The 27,987-nt window shown below is 34.5% G+C and overlaps 1 protein-coding gene across 48 annotated transcripts in view; it reads right to left on the reverse strand.

The window, feature by feature from the left end:
- Positions 1 to 27,987, reverse strand: part of Nrxn1 (neurexin 1) — a 1,065,367-nt gene that overhangs the window by 162,122 nt on the left and 875,258 nt on the right. For all 48 annotated transcript variants that reach the window (XM_074049660.1, XM_074049666.1, XM_074049659.1 and 45 more), the window contains one exon: positions 2,197 to 2,368. In XM_074049660.1, the coding sequence (XP_073905761.1) occupies positions 2,197 to 2,368 (172 nt within the window). The remainder of the gene's footprint in view (positions 1 to 2,196; positions 2,369 to 27,987) is intronic.

A 27,987-nucleotide genomic window follows, 5' to 3' on the forward strand; every position in this document is an offset into this window, starting at 1 on the left:
TTCAGAATAATTGCAACTTTGTTCACTCTTGTTTATTAGTATTACCTAAAATACTCATTGGTGAAAAGGTGCTTAGAATTCTTGACTAAATATTCAAGATTCTAACTATAATAGTTTTAACTATTTCTAAAGATTTGCTCCTTAATTATCATGATACTGCCAGCCAGCTTCTAATTTTAAATGTGCTTTATATTTTTTCTTTTTCTATCTATCTAAGTGGTGAATAAGAAATTACACATATTAAATATTGATCTAGAAAGAATACAAATATTTCTTCAAATAATTAGCTAATATTGCCTCAATCTAGGTACCTATATTCAAATTGGACCTTAGACTGTCATTTTTTTGAAAGTATATCCAGTGCACACTATCTAGTATATGCATGATTATTAATCACGTGGAATATAGTAAAATTATATTTTTTAAACTGTAGAAATTTTAAAAAACATGAAACATTTATGAAAAATGCATTGATACTTTCAAAATCTATATTTAGATCATCTATGCTTATGAGATGCACACTATATTCCTCTTTTGTAAATGCATTCTGCATTTAAATAAAATAAAATCCAACTAGTTTAACAGTGTAACCTAGAATTTCCCAAACTGATTTTTAGCATGACTGATTTTAGCATGACTTCCTCTTCCTCTCTGTAGAAATTCAAGATCACAGTTCTAGAAAGTCCTGATACAGGTTGCTAAATAAAGATAAGTTAAAGCATTTACTGCTGTTGAAACAAAGCTAAGTTTCACAAGGTAACTGCCAGACTAATGGGAAGAGGAGGAGTCATTATATATGTTCAGGTCTGCTCTTCACATTGACAACTTCCCGTGGACAAAGCCGAGACTTTATCCTTTTCTAGTTTATGAGTTCCATAGCGTCCAGTGCAATGACTTCCTCTCAGAAAATAAGAATTGATTAACTCATACCTTAGGAAAATTAATAATTTATTTTTTTCTGTAATTCCACTGAGTTTGTGGATATTAGTTTTCAAAAGTCCATTTATACTAGGATTTCAGTAATGCAGTGGGGATTATTAGCAGGGGCTGTGTGATATTGCCTGCAGATTTAAGTTCCTGCAGATCATCCATACCTTCATCTTCTCATAGATGGTAATAGAAGACTATGTTCACATACTTGTAGTGTAAAATTCCCAGGACGGTGATTTAACAATATTTATTGAGTGCCTACTATTTGCCATAATTTTAATAGGTCCTGGGCATATTATTAATTTGATTGTTTTAAAATTTTGTCATAGAGCAGTTTTTTTACTACATTTAATTCAACAAATATTTGCAGAGCACTATTTTTATATAATGGCTTGGAAGTGGGCCTTGAAGATGCAAAAAAAGAAATAAATCAGAAAAGGTCCAGAAAAGCATCAGCATCATTTCAGTCCATCATTGTGAGTCACTACTAGGAAAATGATATTTATTTAATAAATCAGTGGTTTCATAAAATTATTTCTTCCAAGAAGCAAATAACTCTAATAGAAGAGTTAATTCTATATACTTTTATTGTGCAAAATGGAAATTTGTTTTATACTTTAATTTATATTGTATTATAAATTGTGTGATATATAAAAAATTCATTTTACAGACTCCTAATAAATAATACCAGCATCACAGAATCCTCATGAAACTCCTTTTAAACGCATGTTCTTCTATCTGCTGATTTGTGAGGCTATTGTTCTTGTAACTGCTGATTTCTGGTACTATCCATCCTTTCTTGACTCCTCTGCTTACCGCCTGTTCTTCCTGCCCTTTTCATGAGTCTCAGCTGTGTGTCACCATCAAAGGAACAATCCAGCCTTACTTCTCAGAAAAAAAGTGTTGCAATTTTCCTTCTTAGTCTTAAATCTTAACTTTGTTACTTTTGACAAAGCCTTTCCTTTGTTCAAATGCAAGGATCCAGTAAAAAGAGCTTTGACATGCTGTGCCTTTTATGTGTGCATTTTTTGGTTTCACTGATGTCCTGGATTTTGCAAATGATGCAGCGTGTGCCTTCAAGTTCGCCTATAAAATGCCACTTGTAAACGGTAGCTAGAACAATTCAGGACAGCATTACATTGACATGACTGTAAAGTCTAATAAATACTTGATGGTTTCTCAGAAAACCACAACTTGGCGAAACGGACGCAAAACAGTGCTTTGTTTTTCATAAAATCTTTCCAGGATACATATTCACTCCCTTACCTGCAGGGTATCGCTCGATCACTGGCCAGCTGTCCACCTGTAAAGTGGCATTGCCACCACTTCTTGTGAAACGGACTACATGATATTTCCCATCATTAATGATTGCATTGGACTCTTCAATGGCGATGTCATCTGTCCCAACATTAAACTTAACCCCAATTTTTCCTTGGTGCTGAAAGGAAGGAGAGAAAAAAAAAAAGTTGTATTAAGCCAAACTGATTAATCAGCATTTAATAAGGATTACATACAAGGCATTGCTTCACAACATGTTTGGGCCACAGCTGCTTTCCTCTGATTTTACTTCTGAAAAACTGCATGTAAAAGCAAGATTGTTGACATTTGGGTAAATCTAAGACACCTCTTTCATGGATAATTGATATTCCAAAAGATGTACTTTCAAGGGAATTAAGCAGCCTTCTTTCCAGAGGCTGCCACAGACAAGGCACACAGCTGCCTCCATGAAAGGACATCCTTTTATGGCTTTTCCACATCTCTTTTAATCCACTCCCCCCTTTTCACAAGAAAAACGAGACTTGAAATCCTTCCTTTTAATAACTGGTAAATTCGGAACAATGAGGCCTGTTTAGAGACAAGTGACAAATACTCACAATATAGGAAATCATTCTAGGAGGATGAGGAACAGAGACAGGCACTAATGAGTGAGATTTCAAAGTCATTATTTACAAACTATCCAACACTAATAGCCTGAAATTTATTCAATATTTTGATTTTATAGATGATGAAACTGCAACACAAGAAGGTACAATGACTTGATCAAGGTCACATAACTCAATAAAGATGTAGTAGAAATAAATCTTTGTTCCTTCATTTTTAGGTTTATACCCTAAGCTAAGATGAAGCTGAAATAGCTATCCAAAGTTAACTCCTTCTCAGAATTATGCAAAATAACATCACAAATCATTCTAAGTGAAAAGTTGTGGCTGTTAACTTTAGAATTTCGTAACATAGTGTGGCAAAGAGAAGCATGTGCTTGTGTCCTCGGCTCTTAGAAGCATTCTCTAGCAGCAGGACTGTCAACTCTAGCATGAGCTCAGCTGATTTTTAAAGAATGTGCATTTGCCCTTAATCAGTAGCACAAAACACCTATGCTGCAGGCCCTTGTCAGAATGTATAACCTCACACTGTCTGTGGCTCACCTCTCATCAGACCACAGTTGGGAGAAATGATATGGAGAAAGAGGATTTTAAAGGACAAACAGTCCATCCATTCCTGCAGAAATTTAAAGTGAGAATACAAGAAGCCCGATGGTTTGGAGCACATTCTCTTGGCCCTTTTCTGGATTGTCATCATTGAGCTAGGAAGGAAGATGATGCCACCAGCTAAAATGAGAAGCCTTGTTAAAAAAATAAAAGGTCTACTGCATTGTTTGAGGGGAAGTGCTCAAATGGTCTTTGGAATCTTTGGGTCATTATCCTCTTGATGCATACATCCTAAGGTTTTCTGCTTTGTTTTCCCTTTTGGTACCTATTGTCCATAAAAGATCACTTATGAGGAGTTAGTTTAATTTTTAATTTGTTTTCTGATGACTTGGTGGCTAATATGACTTTAAAATTCACATTTCCTTTTTTGACACACTCTACATATTTGTTAACTAAAGATAGTATCATATTTCTTAAATGAAATTCCTAAACTTTCCTGTGGAGCTATATCACATGTATGCTAAAGTATGTAGACCACATTAAATCATTTATTGAAAATGAGCAAATAGAAATTTTGTTAAAGTGAGAGGCTCTGACTGCTCATAAAAATATCTGGGCTAAAACCAATTTAAAATCTAAGTTTCCATAAGCCCTTGGAAAAGATTTCCATTTTATTTGTTATCTCCTGTTTCTTTATCACTTGCATTTTTCTACAAAACCTGAAATGCCTTACAATGCTGTGAATTTAAAAGTAAGGATAATGAGAGCTATGGTAGAAAACAAAAATAATTTCAAGGAAGATAACATCTTAAAAAGTTTGTGCAGCTATTAAAATTTTCCTACCCACTCTGACTCCATGTTACTTAATAGAACAAACAGATATATAAATATATATATTATTCTAAGCACTTTATAAATACTAATGCAAGGATTCCTGGTGGTATTTTATCTCCATATTATAGATGAGGACTTTGTGGCACAGAATGATTAACTTGGCTGATGTCACACAGCTAGTAAAGAAAAGCTGTGATTCAAACCCGGACAGTTTGTCTTCAGAGTCTGTGCTCTCAGTCATTATACTGTACTGAATTTAGTAACGTTGTGTCAACCTATAGCTACAATTAGCAGATTTGGTAAATCTGGTAATTCTTTGTTACCTGTTGTATCTCTCCTGATAAAGTAGAAGTACCATGGGAGCTTGTATTGTGAACCGAAGTTAGACATGTATCAATCAATATGTGCTTAAAATAATTTCATAATGCATAGTAAGCAACTGATACATGAATGTAATAAGATGTTAAAATGATTTTTTTGTTTGAGTTTTATCTGAGATCTTGAGATTGCTGGGTTTTTTTATAAAATTAAGTATGAAGTTGTTTAATCAGACTTTCAGAGGAGAATATTGAGAACTGCTTCTGAAGGCCCTGAATCCAGTCTGTCCAAAAAAGGAGGAAAGGTCAACAGGAGCTTGGGAATTAGAGGAGGATTTGGGGAGAGAATTGGAATGGGATGTGATTCACACATGTAGCCCAGGTGGAAGGTAGCTTTTCCCTTATGTCAAGTGTAGCGGAAAGAGACTTTAATGGAGCATTTCAGAAAGTTTGCTATGCGACTTCTGGGGTTTATTAGCAGTGGTTGCAGTAGTCAGCAAACTGAGATCTACCTGAATGATCTTCAGGGGTGCCTTGTGCCCTGTTGCACAGCAAGAGATGCTACAACACCAGAGGCCACCTGTGCATCAGAGTTTGTTAGGATAAAGGACACATGAGGATTACTTGTGGATCAGAGGTTAGAGAGCCAGCAGAGAGTTGTGGTGTATCCTTCAGTGGGGACATTGAAGGGGTGGGACTGAGTAGTGAAAAAAAACTCAACAGAAAGAACTTGGACTTATAGTTATGGATTCTCAGAGCCTGTGGCAGGAATTCTAAATGACTATCTCAAAGGTACACATACCCACTTGAAGGGAAATTCAGGCAAGGAAATTCTCAGGGTGAGGATAAGAGCTTTAAAATATGAATCAAAAAGAGCTCCTTCAAGGGCGTAAAGCATAGGCTAAGCCAGATAGACAATATGGTTATTCTAGGGTTAGCCAAGCAAGGTCCTTTCTACTCCTTATCTCTTCCTATTTCTCCTCCTCATCCCCAGAGGATTCAGGGAGGAAGAGGAGAAGAAGAGTGACATCACGGAAAACAGAGGAAAAACAATCGTGTTTTCCTTGCCAGTGCAGGTGGGATCTCCAGTGTGGACTTTAATTACTATTTCTTACTATAAGGGAGTGAGGTGAAGATGCTTTTTGCTTCTAAAGTGAACACATGACCTTTTTACTATGCAAGGGTGACCAAAGGAGTGTTGAGACTTTGCCTGTACTTCCCTGGGGGTCAGGAAGAAATATTTCCACAGAACATGTTTCAATTCTGGTTGTATCCTAGGAAGCAGCTTTTCCAACATAACAAGTGCATTAAGATATTGTGAAGTTGCCCATTGTTTTGAAATGTCTTTTAATGTTAGATATGTTCTTTACACCAGGAGAGACTGGAAAAAATTCTTGAATTTTTCTACTTGTTCTGATAGCAAGGCCACAGTGTATTTCCCACAGACTTCTAATTATTAAGAAGTTCCAAGTTCTGTGAATAAAATCATTGTGATGCTAAAGCTAGAAAAGTCCCAGGCTGACTGGGTGTTGGTGGCTCCTGCTTGTAATCCTAGCTACTTGGGAAACAGAGATAGGGAGGAGCACAGTTCTGGGCAAGCCAGGGCAAAATAAGTTTGTGAAACCTCATCTCAAGGGAAAAAAAGCTGAGTGTGGTGACCTGGGAGGCATAAAATAAGACTGTAGTCCAGGCCAGCATAACCAAAAACCAAGACCCTATCTACTGAATAACCAGAACAAAAAGGGCTGTAGGTATGCCTTATACATAGAGGTAGAGGGTTTGCCTCTCAAACACAAAGCCCTGAGTTCAAATCCCAGTACTGCCAGAAAAGAAAAGTTCCAAATTAAGCAATACGTCTCTAATTTTTAATCTTCTTGCAATATAAAATATAAAATGCTTATTTTTCTAAGGTATAGAAATTTCCAGTTTCCATAGGTTTGGTTTCTTGCAACATATTATATAAATAATTAGGAAATAGTGAGGATCATTGATGCTTGGAGAGTTTTTGATTTTTTCAATGATACCCATCTCTCCTTGGATATGTTGATTTATTGCTACAACTTTCAATATCTTTGACATACCATGTTTTCAAATTCTGTAGAGTTAGCTGTAATGGAACTAAACGCCATTAAAGTATATCCAAACAAAAGGTCTTACCCTACTTAGGACATTGTCTACTCCATTCTAAGCTGCATCAAGACCTTGAAAAGCAATTTATGTGTAAATGATAACCAAAGGGTCATTTTTCCCTGGAAAATTATTTTAATGTACATAAAGTGCGAAATATTACTAATCAGCATATCTTATAAGATCAATATTTAAGGTTCCATTTAGAGGCTATAAATTTCTCAAAACACAATCCTTCCATGTTGATGGGACAGGGAATCATTTCAATTACATAAATAATAAAACTTGTTAAACTTTCTTGCCAATGGATAATTACAATTTAAACAAATTCATTTTGTACTCTTCTTTTCTGGGATTAAATGTGATTGTCTTGGCAAATTCTCATGAATATTGCATCAGCAAAACCAGCAGTCATTTCACTGGACATGTAGTGATCTCCCTGTATTATCTCTTCCTTGAAATGAATAACTGGTTCACACCGCAATTTCATAAATCTATTATAAGAATATCAGTAATAAGGCATTTCTAATTTAATGAAGTCTTTCCATGGATTCATTAAATAAATAGTGACAAAGGTAATTATTGATTTTTTTGCAAACGCTCATTTGTGAGTAAGGATTATAATATTGAACCAAGTTAAAAGGAAATATCATGAAATACAACACTGGGAAGGTAGTTGAAAGTTGTAACAAGTGACATCTTAGTTTAATGCACTAATTCCATCTGAAATAACATTCATGTGAAAGAAATATATTTTAACTAAGGTTTAATGATATTCTCAATATCTAGGGCAGATTTCAAATGAGAGGTTTGCATGTTACAGATGCAGATATGTCCTAATCCATGTGCATATGAAATAGATAAAACAATGCACAGATATAAACAGTTAGCCTGACAGATAGCATTTGGATATGCTACATTGTATTTTAATCCACCATTTTCATTCCTATACTCTGGGGTTGTTGTGTACAAGTGTTTGAGTCAACTATATCCAGAAAAGAAGACAATAAAAAATGAAATACTGACTCTTTTTCCATTTGTTTACCTAACTCAGAGTAAGTAACACCAAATAGCATGAACAAGTAAGCAGTCGAAGGGTATGTAGATCACAGGGAACCATCTTTATGTTCTGTGAACTTCTGTCACACATCATGATACAGTCTCCAGAGCCACACTTTAGACAATGAGAAAATGGCTCCTTGTCTGCACTTATTTCAGAATACAAAATTATGCCTATGGTCCAAATCTGCATTGTTGATTGAAACACGAGTCAGACTGAATGTCATGTTTTGTTTCTCCTGAGACTAGTCTCATCAGGGAACAAAACTTTTAAGGTTTGAGGGGAGTCTCTGGGGTCTGCAGACACTGTTGCAGGAGTAGCAACATTGTAGGAGCTGTCAGAGAGCCACCTGTTCTCTAAAGACAAATGCACTGATTTTCATAATTGCTAATTTAACCCAAATGCATTTCCAAGGGAATGACTTAGAAGTCCTACTGTCTGAATGGAGACTATGTTTACCAACCTAGATAGTCTGTTATATCAAGAAGTGCTTGTGGACTGTTTTAATTTGGCACTAGCTGAAAATATTTCCCTGATCCCCCACAATAAAAGTTTCACCATTTCAAAAATAAGCAATTCCTACTCCCTTGTCTTCCACTTTTCTGACTGAAAAGTCTTTTAAAATTCATTCAGTTAATAATACATGAAAACTGGTTATTTACTTGCACCTACATTTTGCTACATGTGAGAAAAATACAAACATGCAAAATGTGTTATTTATGTTTGGGGAAGATTTCCATCAAATTGGGATGGTAATGTATACAAATCCTCTTACCCACAAAAGAACTGAGGGTGCCTGGGAGGAGCAAGGTACACTGGGAGAGGGGTCTGAAGAGCCTCAGGAAGTCTCCCACTGTGCAGCAGGAACAGACTGCATTGGGATAGCTATAACATAGTCAATGGGGACAAAAACCAACACCTAAGTATATAGGTTCTCCTGGTCTCCCACCCCTTTTGAGCCCCTACATATCAGAGTTTTATTGAACTATATATAATGTATCTCCCTTCTCTACTTACCTAAAACTCCCAGCATGCATGAAAGATAAAAGTGCCAATAATTTTGTCTCCTCAGAAAGTTTAAATAATCTATCTCAAATTACATAGCTAATAAATATGGATACTAGAATCTGATCAAGTTGGTGGAGCTTTCTAAAAAGGAATGACTTTAGTGGTGCTGGTATTTCAGAAAGATTCTAAAACCAACAAAGCAAAGCTTTCATTTCGGATTATTACATTTCCTAGCACCACACAGTATGGAACCAGGAGTGGGCAGGGTGGAGGGGAACACTAGTATAGAAAGACCTCATTTAAAGGATCTCATTTAAAAAAGATTATAATTTTCCCCATCAAATCTTCATTAAAGATTTTATATTTTTTCTAAAATTCCCCCGTTCTATAGAATGCTAAAACTCTCTTGAGTCCATGAAACTATTCTGACCAAAGTATTATCCTTCTGGAGGCTTATACTCATTTCTTGGTCCTAACAGTGTCTACTAAAACTTTGGAAGTCTGTGAAGGTCCTCCCTCACACAATGCATTCAGTGTTAATTTTTAATGTGACTGCTTTAACTACTCAAATATACTAAATGTAGTTTGGGGACAAGAAAAAAACTGCCTGCCTTATTAATCAATTATTGTATTCATCAGAGTACTTAACAGACTACCTTTACATTTTAAATTTTCCCAAACTCTCATTTCAAATTTTCTTTTTAATAGAGATATAATTTATATACACTCTCATAAAATTTGCCCTTTTAAAGTTTATAGTTCAGTAGTTTTTAGCATATTCACAAGGCTATGCAACCATCTCCACTATTTAATTCCAGAACATTTGTATCACACTGCCATTTTTTGGTGAGGTAATGCATGTATTTTAGCAATATTAATCATCACATAACACCTGTGACATATACTACTAGTATGACTAACATTATTGTTACTGTCTTGCAAAACAAAAATTGAACTTCATAGTAAGTTGATGGAAGTTACTTAAATTAATGTTTGAATTATGTAGTCATTGCAGCTTTGCTAGAGGACACAATATCTCATTAACCTTTATAATGACTTGTGAAACAAGATAACCATTTTATAAATGAGGAACCTAAAACTCAGAAAGGCTGATACTAACCAAAGTCAGAACATGTCTAGTGATTGGCTCAAGTGAGAACATTCTAAAATCTAATAGGGTACACATGTGGGATGACGTCTTCTGCCATTGGCTGTATTGAAGTGCAGAATGGTTAATTAAACAACCTCCTGGTTCTCTCCTGTTTCAATGGCATTATGGTTCTAGGAAGGCCTAAGTGGAAGTCAAAGCAATTATCAGAGAGAAAAATTAGAAATTACCAGTTCAGCTGTCGAAACACATCAGACACACCTAAATTTGAATTTAAGTTTCTATTAGACATTTTTTTTGCAAAGTTTAAAATAAAAGGATTTTATTATGTTTTAAAGTCAGAGATTCTCTGATTTGGGAAGGGAAAGAGGATATTCCATTGGGTTGATGTGTCAGTAACCTATAAGATCTTCACTGAACTGTATGTACTATTTCCCAAGAAATTATAAGCCCTCCCTCCAGGGGAGTGAAAAGACTCATCCTTATTGTTAGGAACCACCACCTGGTCAAATATGTTGCACCTGGTGGCATAAGTAAGAAAAGGGATCATTAAGTTCTTTCAAACCAAAAACAGAAACCTTAGCTCTGATACTAATATTACAATCCTTCTGTGCTTCCATTTCCTCCCATTATCTCTTTTTAGTTGAAATTAAATCAACAACCAAAATAATGTTGGGATGGAGTCAACTGATGAAATGACTAAGTCAGTCATATAATCCTGTCATCTTTGAATCAGTCATATTTGAATCAGTCAATAATCCTGATGCTGGTATCACTCCTGCAACCAGTACTAGGCTGCTCTTTACGTGAGAAAGCTTCCTACAACTACTACGACATTTCCCAGTGTGGCAATGGGCTCAAAGGCGCATCAGCTTTTGTCGTGCTATTTCCCCCTGGTGTAAATAGTATACCTCTACATGACACCACAGCTGTAGAATCAGAAAAAGCTAACTTATCCCCTTGCAAATCAGAGTCATCTCATTGTAATCATTAATTCAGATTCATTACTGACCAGAACACCAACTACTATGAAAGAAACATTATCTTCAGTGTGTCTGTATGTGTAAGGAATATGTTTTCTTATCAAGCTTTTCTCCTTAAATAATCAAGGAGCAGAAACCAAGAAATGGACATTAACTTGGTTTCATATGCAACATTCTCAATTTTTTGGAGCCATAACTTTATGTTTGGACACTTAGGCTAGTGTTCTGGAATCATGACAAATTCCTAGGATTGCTGCAGGAAGTTCTCAGATCCACAGTGGCTCTTGAAGTACAGTGTGCTGAGTACATTCAGATGTTTTCAGTTATTGTGTATGCTTTTGTATGTCTTTCTTATTATTGTTTTAAAATCCTAGGTCAAGTGCTAAATTTGCTTCTTTCATATTGTGTGGCCACTTAGGAAACACAATTAAACATTATGTTTCAGGTGCTGATGAAAATATAACCTTTGCTTTTCTATTCTTTGTGACTGCTTGTCTTTGGGGCATTATACTGCTTATTATTAATCTCCATCAGAATCTGGACTGGGAAAGAATGTTCCATCAATTCTATAAGATGTTGGCATTTCTATGTGAAAAAGTTTTCCTACAAAAGCGGTTTGGGATTATTTGTGGATTTCATTTACTTCTTGTATCCAAGGACCATCATTTTCATGGAGAGCTGACTATACAATTACAATGTGACTTTAATGTTTTAAATTTCCAAAGCTTAAAGCACAACATTTTTCAGACAAATAGACAAAACATCTTTGGGTAATAATTATAGTCCTCTACAAGGTAAATGCTACCTTAGTAACCAAGTGTAGGTAAAACAAAATTAGCTTTTGTAATTTTTTAAGTCTTTAAAAAGCACGAGATTATATCAAGCATTTAGTGGATTTTTCTGAATGCCTCAGGTGATATAAGTTATCTACAGTAATTTGGGAATGGAAAACTTTGTGGACATCATTTTTTAAAATTTATCACTTTTTAAATCACGACTTGTAACCAAAAAGTAATTGTGAAGTAATGTTTTTAAGTGTGTTGATGGACTGACTTTTTAATGATGCTATTTTGGTTTTCACAAGCCTCAAATAGAACCCTAACACAAAATGCATTCCAAGAGAACAGCTGACAGTGCTCCTTTCTCCTTGTTTTTCTTCTTATTGACTTCTAGTCCAGGAGTACTTGTCTGACATTCTTAGAGAAAGAAAATGCGTGGATGTGTGCATAGAAATGCCATCACAAGACTATTTTCTATAGAATCAGCAAGGCTCTGTTATCCCTGGAGTGGTAAGTAATAATTCCCATAGCCATCACATATAAATCTATATTTATGGATGCACTTTTGGCACAGCATAGTTTTCAGAAGAGAATAAGGGAAATTTCGAGGCTGAATCTCCTAATGAATGTGAACTATCTTAATCCTTCATAAAATAATCATACTGCCACAAATATAATGTTAAGAAATATTTATCGAATTCTCAGAGCCATGGTGCATTTCATAAAACACTCTACCACTCCTCTCATGACTTAGTAATTTTTAAAAGTGCACTGTTGGTTGTGTTGCTATTCATTCATTTCCTTCAATTACAAGTTTTTCTGGTATAAATGACACTAGAATTTTGGAGCTACCATGCACATGAAGCTTAGTACGCTCCAATGTTTATTTACTCATTCATAAAACACAAATAGACATTTTCCTATACTTCTAGCATTCTATTAATTCTGGGTAAAGTAGGGCTAATGAAGCAGACATCATGAAGCTTAAGTCTCACAATATTTCTTTACACATTAAGATGTAGATCAGCACATGATGCACATCAAATGTCAAGAATGTAAACAGTAGGGAATGAGATGGAATGAATGATTAAGCAACGCCTCTTTGAACAGCCAAAGATGAGAAGGAATTAATAATAAACACAAATTTTTTTCCATGCAAAAGAGATTCCACATATACAGGTCCCAAGAAGGGAAAATATGTAAGTATAAAGGTGGATTTTTTGTTTGTTTACTTTTTTGGTTTTTTTTGGTTTGTTTTTGAAACAAGGTTTTAGTATGCAGCTCAGGCTGCATAGTAAGTTGGCCTCAAATTTATGATTCTTCTGCCTCAACCTCATGAGTGATGGGCTTGCAGGCGTGCACACCATGTCCAGCTAAGATAGATGCTTTTATGCACAAGTGCAGATACAAATATAAATACATGCACTCTTTACAAGGATAAGATATGCAAATTATATATGAACATATGTAAGTATCATCTAGAAAATGTGTCTGGGAGATAAAACTAGGTTATGGAATTTTGCATAAAAACTAAATATATCATTTGCATAAATAACATAATTGAAAAATAGATGGCTCTGCATATTTTTTAAATTTTCCGATCTAAAAATGGAAAATTGTTGATATAAATGTAGAACCTAACAGAATGTATCCTGACATTCATTTGATTGCTTGTTCCTAAGGGTCATTCACCAACATGCTTTATGAAATGCAGTATATGAAAGACTCTGAATCAACAGGGACTCACCACATTATCCAAAAGTCATTTACTTCTACAATGTCAAAAAATAATTCATCATTCTGTGCTTATATTTCAAAGCTAATGTAACATGTTTAGTTTCTTTGTGAGGTGGAATGTCTTGTTAACTTATTTCTCTAGAGAGCGCTTTTATCTCAAGATGGAATAATTGTTCCTCATAAAATTTCTACCTTAGGAATATTGTCTGAAGTGACTAGTTTTTCAAGTACCTTTCACAAATTAGTTAAAGGAAGAAAAATTTTCACGTACAACCTTTTAAATTTCCTATTCATGTGAAGGAGCAGATGAGCAGGGTCCAATATCTGTGTTCCAAATGCAGTCTTCTGGATAGTGAACCATAAGTCACTTCAAACAGGACAGATTCTTTACCTAAATCTACTTATAGAAAAATTTCAAATCAATGAAGACAAATGTGAATTTGCTCTATGATATGGCCAAGAATTTTGAAGTCCAAAACACACAATGTACTCAAATCCAAGTAATTCATGGACATGCTGAACTTGAGATAAAGGTTCATTTCTAATGACTCCAGGGCAGTTAACTACTGGGGCTCCCTGAGATCATCCTTGGAAGAGCTAGAGGATATTTTGAAGAAATAAAGACACCCTGAGGAATAATTCCTGGGAAGAAAATCAAGTTAGCAGTCACCTGCCAAAAGAACACATGCTTCATCTGTCTCTCTTCCCCGCTGTTCTACCAAACTGGCCTTTTGGTTCCATGAGTGTACCAAGTTCTGTCCCATCTCGGAACCTTTGCCATATGCTTGGCTAGCTTTTTCTTTGCTTTCACCACCCAAAAATAATTAATTCTCTAGATTTGATTTTTAAAAGTAACTGATTTGTTATACGTGGTAAGGGAGGTAAAATGTGGAGAACTTTATGGTAGATCTAGGTATTGAATATGTTGAACAAAAGGACAGTGTTGTCTGGGAAAACGTAAATCTCATCAGTGGTCATAAAACAAAAACTCATCAGTGGTCACCCACTTAAAGGTCTATGCCCATAATACTTGAAAAAACCGGAAGGTCATGTTTCATTTGGTTAACAGAATTCCTCAGCGGACTCAGGTTATCATTGAGTATTAAATATCACTGCAAGATTGATATGCTGTGATCTCATTCAACTTATAGAGTTCCCCTGCCAAATATGTCCTATTAAAAAGAACATAAACCAAACTAATTGAGAAAGTATAAATGCTCTGAGAAATTAATCACACATATTGGTATGAAGCCAAATGGAAACGATATCTAATTTATTCACTATTTTGTAATAGTAGGGTCGGTTCCCCAAATAAGGGCAAGTATTTGACAGCAGACATATGGTGATCATGATGATAGTGATAGCAATCCTTCTTGCTATGTTCCAGACATTGTCTCTCAGCACTTCACAAGAATAAATACAAATGAGTATATAATATTATTTCTTTTTAAATGATGAGGAGGTAGAACTTCAAAAGTTTCATAACATCTATCAGCTCACCTGGCTAATAAGTATCTGAGCTGTGTGATTCAGTCTCGGACAGTATGGGTCCACATTTTGTAAGCATAAACATGCATTGTTCTTTAGTAGTTTCACAGTGTTTTAAAAGAGGTTGCAGTTTAGATGTGATATTAGCAAGCCTCTTGGACAGAGAAAGACACTAACATCCTCATTATTGCATATACAAAGCAAGACATATACCAAGGAAGACATCAAGTGCTTTCAAACCTCCACTTTACTCACAATAAAGTAAGTAAAGCTCTATTTGCTTGCCTTATAATCTCCATGTTGAGGAAGTTTGAAACTCAAATCAAGTAGGTACTTCTTTGAAGTCACAGGCTAAAACATCAATTTAGGCACATTCTATCCAGGTCTATCTCGTTCCAAACTAGTATCTTTCAACCACACAATATTTCTTCCCACACTACACTGTTTAAGACCCTTTAGAATTAGATATGAGGTTAGAATATACCAGGGCCTCTAAACCCTTATAATTTTATGAGGTTTTTATAATGACAAACTTGTCAAGATGAGGTTGTCAGCATCCAACAACTCTTTTGCAATAGGCATTAAACTAGTCCAGGTGTTCAGAACTATTAGTTAGCTTACATCTTAACCTGCATTAGGACCAGGACATTTTTCATTCTTCAAGAACCCTGGAAACAGAAATGGAAGCATAATGTCCTTCAGGTTTAATTGGAAATACTGGAACATCACCTGATGATGAAACACTCCATAAAGAGGAAGCAATTAGAGAAACAGCCAGTGTCTAACCTCTACACCCTCTTGTCTACATCCCTTTTCTCTCATATCTTTTTTCTCATAGCTAGCAGATTCCTTAAATTATTTTTAGCATTGTTTACCACTTTGAAAAATATATCAAACTTCCAAACAAATCTAATAGAACATACTGTCATCATAACAAAGTCAGCCAGTTGGGCTGAATAAAATATATGGCCGTAACAGGCAAGGAAATAAGAGAGTTAGTTTTAGTTTCCCAGAAGTAATAAGCTTGACATTTAAAAAGAAATACTAATAATTTTCCAATAGTTCAGGTCTTGCAAATGTCATGATCAATCATCAAGTAAATGTAGATCTGAGTTTTGTTGTCACATTTATTGTATCAAAAAGCCATTGTACAGTACTATTACACGAAGCCTTTAAATGGCTTAAAATAAACTATCTTGAGTCATCATTAACTAGTTCTTAAAATATAATAATAAAACTAATTTAATAGGTACAGCTGGTGATATTTGAAATATGAATGTATCCATTAGAGGTGTTTTCTAGTATAATTTCTTAATTACAGGATATTATTAGAAATGTCTATGTTAGTCTTATCTCTTTTTTTAATTCATATGTGCATACAATGCTTGAGTCATTTCACCCCCCTCCCACCACCTCTTCCCTTACCACCCACTGCATCCCCTCCCTCTCCTCCTGACCCCCTCTATATCCAGCATAAACTATTTTGCCCTTATCTCTAATTTTGTTGAAGAGAGAGTATAAGCAATAATAGGAAGGAACAAGGGTTTTTGCTGGTTGAGATAAGGATAGCTATACAGGGAATTGACTCACATTAATTTCCTGTGCATGTGTGTTACCTTCTAGGTTAATTCTTCTTGATCTAATCTTTTCTCTAGTTCCTGGTCCCCTTCTCCTATTGGCCTCAGTTGCTTTTAAGGTATCTGCTTTAGTTTCTGTGCGTTGAGAGCAACAAATGTTATCTAATTTTTTAGGTGTCTTACCTATCTTCATATCTCCCTTGTGTGCTCTCACTTTTATCTTGTGAACACCTTGTTGTGTTTGCCCTTGATCTAATGTCTGCATATGAGGGAGAACATACGATTTTTGGGCTTTTGGACCAGGCTAACCTCACTCAGAATGATGTTCTCTAATTCCATCCATTTACCAGCGAATGATAACATTTCGTTCTTCTTCATGGCTGCATAAAATTCCATTGTGTATAGATACCACATTTTCTTGATCCCTTCGTCAGTAGTGGGGCATCTTGGCTGTTTCCATAACTTGGCTATTGTGAATAGTGCTGCAATAAACATGGGTATGCAGTGCCTCTGGAGTAACCTGTGTCACAGTCTTTTGGGTATATCCCTAAGAGTGGTATTGCTGGATCATATGATAGATCAATGTTTAGCTTTTTAAGTAGCGTCCAAATTTTTTTTCCAGAGTGATTGTACTAGTTTACATTCTCACCAACAGTGTAAGAGGGTTCCTTTTTCCCTGAATCCTCGCCAACACCTGTTGTTGGTGGTGTTGCTGATGATGGCTATTCTAACAGGGGTGAGGTGGAATCTTAGTGTAGTTTTAATTTGCATTTCCTTTATTGCTAGAGATGGTGAGCATTTTTTTATGTGTTTTTTGGCCATTTGAATTTCTTCTTTTGAGAAAGTTCTGTTTAGTTCACTTGCCCATTTCTTTATTGGTTCATTAGTTTTGGGAGAATTTAGTTTTCTAAGTTCCCTATATATTCTGGTTATCAGTCTTTTGTCTGATGTGTAGCTGGCAAATATTTTCTCCCACTCTGTGGGTGTTCTCTTCAGTTTAGAGACCATTTCTTTTGTTGAGCAGAAGCTTTTTAGTTTTATGAAGTCCCATTTATCTATACTCACTCTTAGTTGCTGTGCTGCTGGAGTTCCATTGAGAAAGTTCTAACCTATACCTACTAATTCCAGAGTATTTCCTACTCTTTCCTGTATCAACTTTAGAGTTTGTGGTCTGATATTACGATCCTTGATCCATTTTGAGTTAATATTGGTATAGGGTGATATACATGGATCTCTCCCATTTAATCCCTCCCTTAAAAATATATGTGTCCTTCTCATACCCTTTTAAGTCTCCTTCCATAATCATAAAGGTAATATCTGTGCTGTCCTGAAAAATGCACAAAAAGTAGCCCAAACTCTCCTAAAGGAAAGTGCATGCTTTGATGTCAACAATAAGAGAAATGGATATTTAATATTGGCTCTGGCTGCACTTCAATTAACAAGTAACAAGTAATAATCTATTATTAACTCACAAAATTCAACAATTGCATTTAATGATAGATTAGTATGAGCTGTGGGAAACATTTAAGGTTGGGCTAAGATGCAACAAATGTGAACCTGGTACAATTGGTTTGGTAACATTAAGCTTTTTATAAGCTTTCCTACTCCAAATTAAATCATTCCATATTCCTTTGAAGTAAGGGTAATATAATTTTCTGCTTTAATTAATTCTATCAGCTGCCTCAAACTTCACTATCACAATTTATTCTGTATGAAAATGCTGTAAGAAAAAATTATGAAAGGGTTTTCAAGATAGATTTACAAATTTAACATTTAAATTCACTTCATTAATTATAGTGCTATTTGAACATTTTATTTTGTTTTTAATGGCTTGTTGATTCATTGTTCAGCTCATATATATTAGTTATATTAACTAGCCAGTTACTAAACTAGTAGAGATATAACTTCAGAAAAAAACAGCACAAAAGGCTCTTGGCCTGGGTATGTCCAAGTTATTAATCATGCTGATAATATTATTACGTTCCAATTGTCAATGACTACAACTTATGTTCCTATTTTAACTTTTTCAAAATATAGTTCTGAACACAGCACTGGTCCATAATTATTGCAAAATAAATATTTAGTATTTATTGAATCTTCACATCAACCCTGTAGGGGAAATATTATTATTGCCCTCACGTGACAGATAAGAAAACTGAAACAAGTCATTGCCTCAAATCATTCACTGATCATTTGCAGAATCAAGATCCACTGGATCCAGATCTATCTCTGAACTGTTTCATATTGCCTTAATATAAAAAAAGTCAAGAAAGAGGTAATTCCTAGTGATGGACTCTTTCAGAATACAGAAAATGACTGACATTTTCTACTTTCATAAAAGCAGAGCTTCCTTATGCAAAGGCCAGAGAAATGTGGTACACACACACAAATATATAGACCAATTTATATTATTATCATAGTTACAAAGCCCTAGTTAACACTCTCTACATGTATTCAACAGCACATAGATGGATAACACACTGTGATAAAGACGGCTGTGCATTTAGTGCCATTTGTTATCTGTCAGTCCCTAAGTGTCACTTTGTATCAGAACCAATTTTAGCTTTATGATTCTGAGGTTAATATCATTAAGATCATTTTACAGAAAAATAAATGTGGTACAAATGCACACATCCACTAAATGTTACTCTAGGACTGAAACTTAGTCCTTTTTTACTTCAAATGCCATGACTATGACATATTGTAAGATATCACAATGTACCCCCAGCACAACAATAATAAGAAAAATCTAAAAAAATAAATGCCATGTATTACCAGGTAAGGCATATTCTAGCAATTCAAAATTAAGAAACTATTAACATGCATCATTAAGGACAACGAGGAAAATTAAAACCATTATTGAGATAGGACTCTGTAAAGGTATTTGGTAAATTAAATATGTATTCTTGATTTTTTTAAAAATCACCTAGCAAACTGGAAAAAGAACATTCCAAGGCATGATAGATCTAAGTCTAGCCATAGTCAACTGCCAGCATCATGCTTAACCACAAAAGCAATTCCATTAAAGTAAGAAATAAAATTTTACAGTATTAACTTTATATTTTAGCTTTGTTTTAGACATGTCAGTCAATGACAAGAAGTGAAAATAATAGTTTAAATTATTGAAAAGAAAAGGAAAACAATCACATGTTTCTAGCTCCTAAACTGAAACTATACTGTTGGGTGAAAAGCAGCTGTATTAAATCACAGAAAGGCAGTCGTCTTCAGAAAACCACTCTAAATAAATATGATATGATCAAACATACATACAAACATTTTCTTAAGAAGAAGCAAAGACATTCAGTAAAATACTTTACAACAAAGCTAAAATATGAATTTAATGAAAACATGTGAACTTTTTTGGAATTTTTTAAAAAATGTACACTCTGGAAGATATTATGTCTATTATGTTATTTTCCCTATTTGTGCTGGATAACTTCCATAATAGAAAGAATGAACAACAGTATTCCAAGAATGAAGATAAGAGCACTTTCTCCTCTAACTATTTGTTATCATTAATATGTTATATAACTCCTCCCTTATCTTAGTTTCTCCATATATCCTAACATCTTCATTTTCTAGATCTTCCTTTTTGTTCTATAATTATACTTTCAAGTGTCTTCTCAATTTTCATTTCCTTCAGTATGTTTTAATTTGTAAATGTGCAGTTTGTGATATTCACTATTGAAAAATAAATTGGAAATTTGGCAAAAAAGAAAAAAAAGCACAGCAAAAAAGGTATGTTTATAATTTCACAAAATAGCATTTTCTTCCTGCCTTTAAGATATAAAATTATTTCATTGTCTAGTCTATAGGATTTTCCTAGGTCATTGTACTGTTAGATACTACCTCACTTTAAAGGATCCTTAAAAATAAGAAAGAAAGAAAGAAAAGGAAAGGAAAGAAAAAGAAAGCAACCAAATCTGACTTCTTTTGGAATGCTGAGGTGCCTTGACAGCAATTACTTCTGTAGAGTCTAGTGAAGACCCTATATTCAAAGCTGATGTTTTCTATCAAAATTGCAGCTACGTTCACTTTGGCTGAGGTCAGAGAACTATCTTGAGGTAGTACAAATGTATCCAGGGAGCAATCATTCACTTTTATTTGTAGAATGGGTTTATTTCCACTTATTGATGTCACAAAAATGACATTTTCTGACTTTCTGGTGTATATAACCTATGAATAAAGACAGTCTAGAACACAAGGTCGTAATATTTTATCTATGAATATCCTGACAATGTTTTTTAATTTATATGCAATTATATTTCCAAAATGTTGCTGCAGCAAACACAACAGACTCATGTTTACTATGTAAAAGGAAACTTCGACGAGCATAAAGGAGATGCCATGGAGATATGGGAATCTTTTATCCCTATTGTCACGCTTAATCTGATGCATAATACAAGAAATAAGTAGGACACCCTGAAAAGCAATAACCATCACTAAGAGAGCATCAGATATGAATCCATATTTAGAAATAAAGAATGATGAGAAAACAGACCCTTCATTTGAATAAATTTCAACATAAAAATAATTTCAAGCCTAATTATTTTCTCAACTTTATGAGTGATAATTGTATGTGTTCATATTCAGTCTTACACCATAAAAATTGACAGAAAGTGACAGGTAAAAGGAGAGGTCAATTCTAACATCTCCTTTTATCTTGTCTCTCTATTATTGGATAACAGTGATTATCAAACATGTCTTATAGTCCTTCACATTACTGCTCATAATATTTTTCTATTGTTCCCCTATTGATAGTTTGAGAGAACGGCCATAAGCTGTGCTTCCTTAAAATAAAAGTACTCTAAAAGATGAGACTGTCAACATCTTTTACCTGTTATTTCTTTTACCTCAACTTTTAAATTGACTCTCATTAGATGTAATGTTTTAGTTACATCTTGTTTGTTCAGGTCATTTAAAACCTTAAATTGCAAATAGCTATTTTAGAGACCACAAACATAAAAGACTTTAGAATTTCTTTTGGTCCATTATTTCATACTGTCCTGTGAGATAACAGGAGAAACTCATGAAAAAAACAAGAGAGACCTTGCCAATGACTCTTAAAATACTGAATAATAAGATATAAAAAAATTGTAGAATTGGGAATTGGTAGTTGTTCTTAGGCCTAAACTCTCAACTGGTACAGGAAGCTTTTTAAAATGTCCCTGATAAAGAGTCAATGAAGCTCCATAGCATCCATGCTTAGTGATGTTACTACTTCACAAAGCAGTCTATTCATATTAAAACCCTTTAGAACTGAGTTACCTCTTTTCCATGGGTTTGCTCTGTAGATCATTAAAGTGCAATCTGTACTCTCTTCACATATGACAACCTTTCACCTATTTGAAAATGGTTATCTGGGCCACTTTCTTCCATGTTCAGCCCAAGTCTTCTGCTGAAAAATCATGTTCCATTCTTTCAATCAGTAAGTGGAATTTTTCTAACCATTCATCTTATACTTCTATAGTTTGGTAATAAACTTACATTCTAACAGATCTTAACATAATACACTAATTTAAATACATTATGTAATATGGGTAATACATTTCACTGTTCCCTTAAGACATTATTCCTGTATCTACATTGTTTGAGTTTTTGAAACAGCCACTCGTTAGTTGCTGATTTGAGTTTTTAGTAAACTAAAATCCTCAGACCTTTGCATACTGTTCATTAGCCAGGTATCTTCCATGTATTCATGTGGAGTTGGAAATGCAATTATGGAACTTTAACCACTCCCCCCTAGATCTCCCATCTTTTTAGTTCTTAACCCAACCTTTTCCTTTATTCAAAATATACCCTTCCATATCTTCTGTGTGAAACACTAACTCTCTTGTTTATTTTGGGCTTAAACTTCCTCAGATCCATATTATCCCTGCTAGTATGAGTGTAATTCTGCTTGATCGAGAAGATAAAATATAAATAGGAGGCAATCAACCCATATTTCTCCCTTCACCCACCATTATACCATCTTGTCTAAGCAGATCCCTTCCAAGTTTGGCCTTCTCCAAAAGTCAAAGCAAACTCACATTACATAAGATTCTGCTAACTCAGATTGTTTTTAATCTAATTCAGTCAATTAAATCTATGTCTAATTGATTTTTTGCTACCCAACATTTACCAACTCAGAGCAATTGCTCTCATCTCTCTGTCTCTTTCTGGTTTTACAAGCATCCTTCAAAATATCCTTTTAAAGTATTTTGAATTGTAAACTCCGAAAATAGAATCCTTTAAGGCTTCAAGAGCTTTGTCACAGCTTTGATATAAAATCTAAGACTCAGAGACACATGTGTCTTAGGGTACATCCTAGTTTCTTGTGTGATAAGCTATTATTTCCTGTACTAAAATTGCACAAACATCATATCTGCCTCAGAGGTCTTGTAAGCATTACATGATTATTTTGTTAAAAAAGCAATATACTTCAAATAATGTCTTTGTCAAGTTAAGTAATCAATAAATACAACCTGATAGTATACTAATTATACTTTCCTATACATATAATGATCATCACAGTAGGTGTTTAATACTTGTTGATGAACCAATGGCTTATCTTCCTTCAACCAAAATTAATGTCTTCCTCTCTTGATTTTGTACATCACCATTGCATGTCTTTTCTGCTCTGTAGAACTATAAGCATTTTGAGTGGATCTATGTCTGATTGGCCTTTTGGTCACACTACAATATCTCAACACATGATTCTCAAAAATGTTTTTGAATAAATTTGTATCTGCTTTTCACTATTGCTACAGAATATTTTTGTTCATGGAAGTTCAAGTAGACAGATGTACACTTATCAAAGACAGGTGATCAAAGCTTTTTTAAAGTATAGTAGGACTACGGAAGAAACAAATATGTGAGGGTACTCTAGCTCTGACAAAGAAATGATACAAGCAGTTTATATGTATTTCCTCATTTAACTCTCACAACTAGCTAGTAAAGGACATATCATTATCTCCATTTTGCATACAACTTGAAACGTCTATGGTGAATAACCTTCTCAAGGCCACAGAACTAGTGTGGGGTATAAGTGAGATATAAATATTAGGCCTGTCCAAACAGCCAGGCTGAGGTTAAACAATTCCTTATATTGCTTATCTTGGGAAAAAAGGAAGACTCAGGTGGACAAAAGCAATCAGAAGAGCAAATCAGGTAAGAGAAGTCAGATTCACTTCTGGAATACGACAGTTTTATGCCTCAATTATTTTTGTTTAATATTTATTCCAACTGCAAGTGTATGTCCAATAAAAACAGAAGCAATAGTCCTTCTGTCATATCAGAATTGTATACATATGTATATTTATGTACAATTTGTGGGCAATCTGTCGAATTAAGAAGACTTATTAAGGAAAAATTATTTTATAGGGTCAAGCTTTGGGCTAAGCAATTATATTTGCTATCATTTCAATACTAGTGGTTAGATTTCTTGCCTAATTGATTTTTGAGCATTTCTAAATATGCCTGAGGACATATCTTGGAATCCTCCCAAGGCTCAACCCCTCTTTTTTTATTGCAACTAACAATTTTTAATACAAGGAAACACATTTCAGGCTGAAGAAATAAATACTTGTACCTCTTGCTGGGGTATTGTACAGAGCTATGCAATTTTTGTTGATATTCCACTTCAGTGGCTTATCTACAGCCACTGAAGATTATCAGCAAGATTTATGACACAGTATTGCAGACTCTAACAAATGACTTTGGGAAGCTTGGAAAACTCACTGAAGTTAAAGTTACTATCTGAACTTCATAGCAGTAATTAGAGATATTTCTGAAAGTGTTAAGTCAGCAGTAAGAAACACTAATTATCAATTAAAGCTTTTTTCTATGTTTGAGAATGAAGTAGGGATGGAAAGGAGAGATTTGCAATGAAAGGAATCATATATTCAAATATGAAAGCTAAAGATTAGATCTAAAAACTACTTCCCAAATCATCTGGGGAATTTAAAGGGGTCAGATAAGGACACAGGGTATTTTCAGAATAAGTTACTAAACTTGCCTTGTGTATCTAAAAGAGGAACACTGGAACACTTACAGATCAGTGGCTTCAATAAAGCAACACCTCAGCTACTTTCCCATACCTCATCTTCTGTGGAACAGACAAAATCCTCCTCCAGCACAACTCTGATAGTGGTATTTAGACATATTTTTAGACAGATCAAGTTAACATTTTTAAAAAGTACCTATAGTGTAAATGAGATACACTTTTCTCAAATACAAATAGTTAATGCCATTGATATAAGTTGCTTTTCCTTAAATATTTCTGATTTGATGCTGCTCTTTGCCTGAGATTCATCCAACTAAAAATGACTTAAAAATCCCCCTGTCTTCTGGCATCTAAGGGGGTGAAGACAGGGATGGTGATGGAAAATAAGTTTTTTAATGGTTTTCTTAACTGAGTCATAAAAATCACAGAAAATTGCCTACATGCTCATAGTTTTCACAAATGTGTACATGTAAAGCCTTGAGGATGAAAGAAGCAGTAGACATTTTCAGAATGTTTGGTCATAATTTTATGTTAAATCAGAATCTGTTTATACAAGAAATAAGAACTGAAAGAAGAGAAGCTAAAATATTTTTAGCCCATATCCTGCCAGTTTTCATGTTGGAAACTGAGAACCATAAAACAATAAACACCTATTAGATTTATGGAGTTCCTGTCAGTCAGCAAACTCCCCATAGTGTTGTGCAAAATAATAGCAACTTTTGAATTACCAAATTAATAGGGGTTCCCATGAAAATTCTTTAACTCAGAGATAAGGAGAACGGGCAATAAAGACGGTTGGGAGGGATTTTCCATATCCTGCTCCTCAATCCATAATTTAAATACAGGCATAAAATGTGAATAAGCAATACAAACATTCATGTGGAACATGCATTTGAGCCTGAAAGGTGGAACGCAGTGTCAGAAAATATGTTTTTAGTAAAGCACATTGTGCCCAATAGACAAACACCAAAGCTAAAGGTGGATTGTAAGAAAAGTATTAAATGATCACGCCTCTCCCCAAAATCATTTCTTGATATACGGCTTAAAAAAGAATAATCTGTTTTAGGTAGTATTTTAAGCAATAGACTAGTGTGTATGCCTTCCACAGCTACCAGAAGAGTTTCAATGAGTACTTCTCACTGATTCAGTGAGCCGAGGCATAAGCCTCAGGCTGTCAAAGAAAAAAAATTCGACTGTAAATTTTGACAAGAGCATGACAAAAATATATGATATGTTTGCCTGCATTCCTATTGTGAAAAATACTAGAATTAGCCCACGGCCTCCATTGTTAAGAAATTTAACGTTAAAAAAAAAAAAAGAAATTTAACGTAATTACTTTTTATGGTGTTGTCCAGACTCTACAGCATTGGCAGGATTTTTGTTATAAGTCTATTCTAGAAGTAAATTAAATAAAGACCTAAGTGTTCTTTCTTCTACTGTAAGAACTATGTCCTCTTCCAGAAAAATGCAATTAGTTTAGCAAACAAATGTGAAGGCAAAGGTGTTTATGGGAAAATGTAGAAGGTCCAGTGTTATACTTAATATAATGTGTCACTTAATGACAATATTTAAAAGCACAATTGTAGCGCAGAGACTCTCAAACTTTAATGAATTTACTAGTCTCTTGGTAATCTTGTTAACATACAGTTCTCATGCAGTAGATCTGGGGTGAACCCTAAGAGTCTGCATTTGTTATCCACTCCCAGGTGATCCTGATTCTGCCAGTCTGCAGATCACACCATGGGCACAAGGATATTGTGTACAGAGAACATGGATAGGATGGGTCTCTTTGATAATAATCAGTCTTTAACTAATTTGAAGCCTGTTGCCCAGACTACCTAAAATGAAAGGCTTGACTTATAAGTACTTTTAAGACAAAAATGGCAAATTATTAACACAAAAATTTGACAACAGCCTTCTATTTGGTGTGGTTTTTCAGCTGGAGAAAAACTGCAGTAAAAGAGCATTTCTCTTAAATAAAAATTTCCCTTTTTCTACTTTTACAAGCGGCTCAACAAAAAAATACCTGCATCCATCTCTGTCTCTGTGTTGGATTTTCTTGTTTAAAAATTCTAAAGCAAGCTTTATAACTGCTTTTAAAAAACATAACAGTGAACTGTTGAGCTACTCCTCTTAAAAAAATCTGGGGTCCCTGTGGACCTAGTGACCACAGAGGCAGTCAGACATTTGCATTTCATTTCCACTGTTTGTGGAATGGACAGAGGTATGAACTAGGACATCAGTCACAGCCTTACTGTAACACAAGTGTGGAATACATTTTAATTCATCCAGAAAGAATTTCTTTGAACATAAGGGAAGTTCATTTTTGTGTCAGAAAGACTGTGCATCTCAAAAGTCGTAAGACCTGTGGACTAAGTAAGACTTATGTACTAATTTGGGTTTTTTTGTTGTTGTTGTTGGTCTTACAAAGTTTCTGATAGCTTTAGATTTGCATTTGCCAGTAGGTATAGAAACAGTGCTTCATGTCACTGTGATATTGAAATTTTTGTGTTGTTCACGTGGCTCATGTCAGACTTGCTTCACACATTATTTTGAAAATTATCTCATGAAAACATGATCTTAAAGTAGCCACCGCATTATTTTAGGCTTAGTTTATGATTTGCCAAAAATGTCTAGACAAGATATGCTTTCATTTGTGGAAAGCTAGGTGTCTGGAAAAATTATTTTTTAAAGAAAAATATACAATCAAAATTTATTCACTTTGTTATGGGATACTTTTCCTGCCAACAGTATTCTCAAAGACAAATGTCTTAGGATCCTCTTTTATTTGGAGTAGGTAAGCAAAGGTCACAATTAGGGTCTATCTAAATCCTTCTGTAAAAACCACAAAAGAAATGAAATCACAAGTTTCACTAGGTCTTGTGTCAGAGCTTTTTTTGTTATGTCTAAAGCCTGTGGCAAGGATTAAGGAAATGCAAAACCTTTCTGAAAACAAAGAAAGGTTGGAAGAGAAGGATCATTTAAAAAAAAAAAATCTATCATTTGAATGTAAAACATAAAAAGAGTCTCTTCCAGGGTGAGTGGAAAATAGATGGAAAGAGTGTAATCTTAGTTCAAGAGATTTTGTTTTAAAATCCTAATTCAGCTAATGAGGCAAAAGGAACTAAAACACAGATGTATATAAAGCCGTTGGCTTCACCTATGAATCCTTGCCAATGTCACCTAACCAATCGGTTTTAATGTCATTTTCGTAAGTTTACGAGTCATTTTTGTATTTTAGTTTTGATCTTAATAATTGTGCCAGCAGTATTCAAATGGAATGATATAAAAAAATTCCCATAATCATTACAAAAAAGCTCCTCCATAGGTTTATTTTTAGAGAACTATTTGGCCATCCTTTTGGTTCAATGCAAGAAAAGGACCTGTGATGCTTTAAAGCATTCAATTAGGTCTTCTGAACTCCATCACATGTCCTCCTGGGAGATGCTGTTAATAGATTCCAACTGTATTGCTGATCAAGGAGTCAATAATAAAGAAGCAAATAAATACATAATCTGATGCTACACTTGTAATTATTCTGTTTCTTATGTAAATGCAATCTCCATGCATTCCGATTTGTGGAGTGCTTTCAAAGAAAATATATTTAAGGTGGAGAAAAATACCAAAAA

Source organism: Castor canadensis, chromosome 12 (assembly GCF_047511655.1).
Source record: "Castor canadensis chromosome 12, mCasCan1.hap1v2, whole genome shotgun sequence".
NCBI classification, from domain to species: domain Eukaryota; kingdom Metazoa; phylum Chordata; class Mammalia; order Rodentia; family Castoridae; genus Castor; species Castor canadensis.